Source organism: Nicotiana tabacum, chromosome 17 (assembly GCF_000715075.1).
Source record: "Nicotiana tabacum cultivar K326 chromosome 17, ASM71507v2, whole genome shotgun sequence".
Classification (NCBI taxonomy): domain Eukaryota; kingdom Viridiplantae; phylum Streptophyta; class Magnoliopsida; order Solanales; family Solanaceae; genus Nicotiana; species Nicotiana tabacum.
In genome coordinates this window covers 112,799,765-112,804,348 of record NC_134096.1, presented here as the reverse complement: position 1 = coordinate 112,804,348, position 4,584 = coordinate 112,799,765, and the positions used below count along the sequence as shown (strand labels likewise).

The 4,584-nt window shown below is 35.9% G+C and overlaps 2 protein-coding genes across 2 annotated transcripts; one reads left to right on the top strand and one right to left on the bottom strand.

The window, feature by feature from the left end:
- Positions 1 to 233: 233 nt before the first annotated feature.
- LOC107769714 (uncharacterized) lies at positions 234 to 1,097 on the bottom strand. The gene is made up of 2 exons (XM_016588952.1): positions 795 to 1,097; positions 234 to 665 (listed from the first exon to the last, which is right to left on the bottom strand). The coding sequence occupies exons 1-2, from the start codon at positions 1,095 to 1,097 to the stop codon at positions 234 to 236; spliced, it is 735 nt and encodes a 244-aa protein (XP_016444438.1).
- A 2,599-nt stretch (positions 1,098 to 3,696) lies between these two features.
- Positions 3,697 to 4,245, top strand: LOC142172050 (F-box/kelch-repeat protein At3g06240-like). The gene has a single exon (XM_075235806.1). It carries the CDS (start codon positions 3,697 to 3,699, stop codon positions 4,243 to 4,245), a length of 549 nt encoding a protein of 182 aa, XP_075091907.1.
- The last annotated feature ends 339 nt before the right edge of the window (positions 4,246 to 4,584 follow it).

The window sequence follows — 4,584 nt, the reverse complement described above, 5'->3', positions numbered from 1 at the left end:
TATTTAGCACCATTAAAAACAGTAACACACTATTATTGGATAATCAAAACATGTATAATGAAACATATTTAACATAATTGCAACATATAATGTAAATTGTAATTCTTTATTGACATTTGTAACTCAATTGTTTGTGAAACTTAACTACTCAACATTTGTAACTCTATTATTTGTGAAACTTAACTACTCAACATGGCAACATGTGTAATAGGAAGTGTTATGTTTTCAACTATTTATTTTGGTCGATTCCTATATGTTTTTCTATTGTGACCACTTTGTCCACATACAGAACATGAAAACCCCCTCTTATACTCTTTCTCTGAAGCCGGTTTGAGTCTTTCCTTTCTTGGCCTTCTTACATTTCTTCTCCCTTTAGGTGGTAGGACCACATCTTCCAGCACCTCTGTTGGGATTACCCATAAACTCTCATATGGCATCGGATTCACTGAAAATTCATAAGTTCTAAGAAGGTTATCATTCTTGTAGTAAAAAGAGCAATACTGGCCAGCTTTTAGCTGCTGGTTCTTAAAAACCGCCCAAGCATGCAGACATGGAAGTTCATCCATTTGAAATCTGCCGCAACTGCATGTTCCCTCTTCAAGGCACACTATGTTTCGCCTTACCCCTTCAAGCACAGTATATAACTTCTCCGTAGCAGGCCTCACCTGCAAAAGTTGTTTTTTTAAAAAAAATTAAAGCACATTATACATTATTATACAAAGTTATACATCCTTATACAAGCATTAAAATGCAAGTCAGCAGTGCCATGCATCATTATATTTGATTCGTTTTACCATCATTTGCTCCGATGCAATCAGATTTTCCCGAAAGAGTTTGTCGTACTTTTTGCCAAGCTCTGTAGATGTCTCCATTGCACTTTTTCTGTTTTTGTTGTTCCACTGTTGTAGCAAATTTTTCATGTACTCCAGAAATTGCATTATTGGTAGCTCCCTAGCATCTTTGTTTGTTGCATTAATTGACTCTACAATATTGGAAGTCATTACCATCGACCTTTTCACTTTGGAGTATGCCCTAGACCACCTTTCGTAGCCAATTTCGAACAAGTAAGGTTGCATCCTCGGATCAATTTTGCACATCTTTGTCATATGGTAGTCAAACTTCTCTATCGTCTAAGCTCTAGCCAAAGCGAAGAAGATATCCTTCAATTATTTATGATGTTTCTTGAATGTGCGCTTGACATTCTGCCACAAGTGAAATATGCAAATACAATGTGGAACTTCTAAGTACACAGCTTTGGTGGCATTGAATATGCTTTCATTTCTATCTGAAACTATACGTATCCCTTCCCTAACACCAAAAGTACCTTTTATCTGGACGAAGAACCACTCCCAAAATTTATTATTCTCTAAATCTATAATTGCATATGCAAGTGGAAGGATTCTTCTTGTTTATACAAAGTAGATATTAGGATTCAGACAATTATACAAATCTTATATACAGTTATACACAAATATACAACTTTATACATACTGCAAATCTTATAAAAACAGCAGCTCTTAAATCCTATACACGTTTATACATGAAACTACAACATTATACAAACTGCAGAAATAAGGTAGATGCAGTCAACTCACCAGCTCCATCCTGTGTGCAAGCAGTCAATATGGTACCCTTATATGCTGCTTTAAGAAAACTTCCGTCAACAACTATTATCAGCCTACAATGCTCCCAACCCTTGATAGATGCATATAGCGAAACAAATGCGTAAAGAAAGCATCCATCTTTTGATTTGTGCAACTTTGTAACCGTTCCTGGATTTGTATGCTCCAACATATACAAATACCTCGGCAACTCCTTATATGAATTGCTCGGATTCCCTTTTATCATTGCCATTGCTATCTCTTTAGCTCTCCATGGTTTTATGTAGCTCACTTTAACCCCGTGTTGCTTTTGTATGTCCTCTATTATATCATTTGGGGTGTAAACTCTTTTTGAATTAACATACTTGTCCTTGACTATACTAGCAATTACACCTGAAGTAGCTTGACGTTGTTTTAAGTATCTTTCACCATAGCCGCATGTGTGATTATTATTGTAACTTCTCACCTTGAATATGCTTGCCTTGTAAACGGGAGAAGATTTGAAACTCCAAGCACAATTGTCATCCACACACATAAGGTGATACCTAGGATTAAAGATCATTCAACTTCTAAATACACTTGTATACAAAAACATAACTAGATATATACTAATTTTAATACCTATATACAAATATATACTACTTTATACATATTTATACATATATATAATAGAATATACAACTATTGTCATACCTTGTTGCGCTTGATCTCTTAAAACAGAATATACAACTATTGTCATACCTTGTTGCGCTTGATCTCTTCACCTTGAATTGGAACCTCTCGCGTACAGCCAAGTTTTTATTGCCATATGTTGTTGTGCTTGATCTCTTCACCTTGTTTTGGAACCTCTCGCGTACAGCCAAGTATTTCATCACACTGGCAACTGTCTCTCTATCTTTATAAACTTGATCCTCCTCAACCAATTCGTTTAACATATTATCTATTATACCATAATCGGTGTTTTCAATAAATTCGATATCAGGCATAATCTCAATGCTATAAATTGTGGATGCATCTTCAATATTATTTACAGATTTTTCTTTATCTATACAACTGGAACTTGTAGCAACCAAACAACTGGAACTTGTAGCAACCAAACAACTAGAACTTGTAGCAACCAAACAATTATCATAAATCTCTTTCACAGTCACATACAACGGGTACTCAGTGAAATCCAAGTTTTTCTTCTTTATTTCAATATACACTCGAACACTAGTATCGTTGTAAATCAGGATCGGTGGCAAACCATCCTTTGGGAGAAAGTTAATCTCTAATGTATTTAACTCAGAATCGACTCTAATCTGTTTCAAAATTGCTTCAACTAAATTGTTGTAGCTGAATGTCGACTCGATTATTACACAATCGCTGACAAAATTGATAAACTTGTTGTCATCCCATTCACCACTATGAAGAACGTAAACTGGATAAAGCTCCATCGAACAAAAAGCTGAAATCAAAATTGCAGCAAAAATGAAAATCACGCTGATTGCAGCAAAAAAAATTCACTTTTCGTGTTTGATTTGCTGTTAATTCGAGATAAAGAAGAATTTCTAGGTTTTTTGGAGTTGCATTGAGTGTAAGATCGCGTTTTTGTAGATTTGGGGAAGAAGAATGGAAAGAATGAGAGAAAATCCCGCTGAAAGATAGAAAATTCCACTTCTGAATCAAAAAAATGAAAATAACGCCCCTTTTTCGGATATGGACCTCTAATTTTTGGGCTATTCAATTATAAATTGAAATATGGGCTATAAAGTTGAAAAAGAGGCAGCCCAGTTGTTTTAATATGAAATTTTTCAAAAATAAAGAAGCTATTTTCCGTATCAAGTAGTATTTGGGGTTTTAGATCATAAACCCTGGCTCGAATTTCTTTCTTTGGAACAGCTCGTTGGTCTTCTCTAACCCAAATCAGTAGCTATTTTTCTTCGTAAGCAATGGGAACTTACATCCAAGAGGAGTTAATTACGGATATCCTCAGCAGGCTACCGGTCAAGTCTGATTCAAGTGTGTTTCGAAAAATTGGAAGACATTAGTCACTGAACCTTGATTTAAGAAGCAGCATCTCAATCATGCCAAGAACCACAAAAAAGTCCAGAAAATGCTTATTCAACAAAGCTGCAAAAATGATGGTACATATTCCTTTTACTATTCTTCTTTGTCGCGGCGTCGAATCGTTAAGGATTTAAAGATATCAACGTGTATGTCTGGGTGTTACGATATCCATTCTAGTTGTGATGGGTTTGTTTTACTTGGGATTCATTTCCCTAGGGATTATTTGTTATTGCTATGGAATCCGTCGACAAGAGAGTCAATAGTGCTTCCACAAGAGAACTTTATTCAAGATCATATGTATGCATTGGGATATGACTCAACTACTGATGACTATAAGGTTTTTAAGTTTTCCCTCGAGAATGAGGTAGCATCCAGTGAAATTCTTGCGCTAAAAAGTAGTTCTTGGAGAGAACTTGACGGTAACACTTGTTATGATTCGGATGGTATGAACTGTTTGGCATTTGTCCAAGGAGCATTTCATTGGATTGGTTTTCCAGTGACGTGCCTTTGCCTGGGTGTGATATCTTTTGATATTTCATATGAGGTGTACGGAGAGTTACCGTACCAAAGGAAATGGTCTCGAGGTTTGGCATGACCTACCAAGGTGTAACAGAGTTTGGAGGAATGCTTAGTATACTTTGTGTTTATAATCGCGACAGGACTACGTCTTTTAATTTGTGGGTAATGAAAGAGTATGGTATTGAAAAATCATGGACTAAATTATTTTGTATCAGAGATATCAGGGTTTCTTCAATCATACCAATCCTTCCGATATATATGTTTGCACATGTGAAGTGCTACTCAAGAAGGAACCGTATTTAGGACATCCAAAGGACCGTATGGAATGAGCCATCTAGTATGGCCGTTAGTTGGTGATGAACAGTACGATGAAGATACCTTTCTGCTGATGGATGGATTAGCTTACACAGAAAGT

Excerpts from the sequence above, each read along its gene's own strand:
- LOC107769714 (XM_016588952.1), bottom strand. The coding sequence starts at position 1,097 with ATGTGCAAAATTGATCCGAGGATGCAACCTTACTTGTTCGAAATTGGC. Across the intron at positions 666-794 it reads TTGCATCGGAGCAAATGATG|GTGAGGCCTGCTACGGAGAA; the intron begins GTAAAACGAATC and ends CAACTTTTGCAG.
- LOC142172050 (XM_075235806.1), top strand. The coding sequence starts at position 3,697 with ATGCTTATTCAACAAAGCTGCAAAAATGATGGTACATATTCCTTTTAC.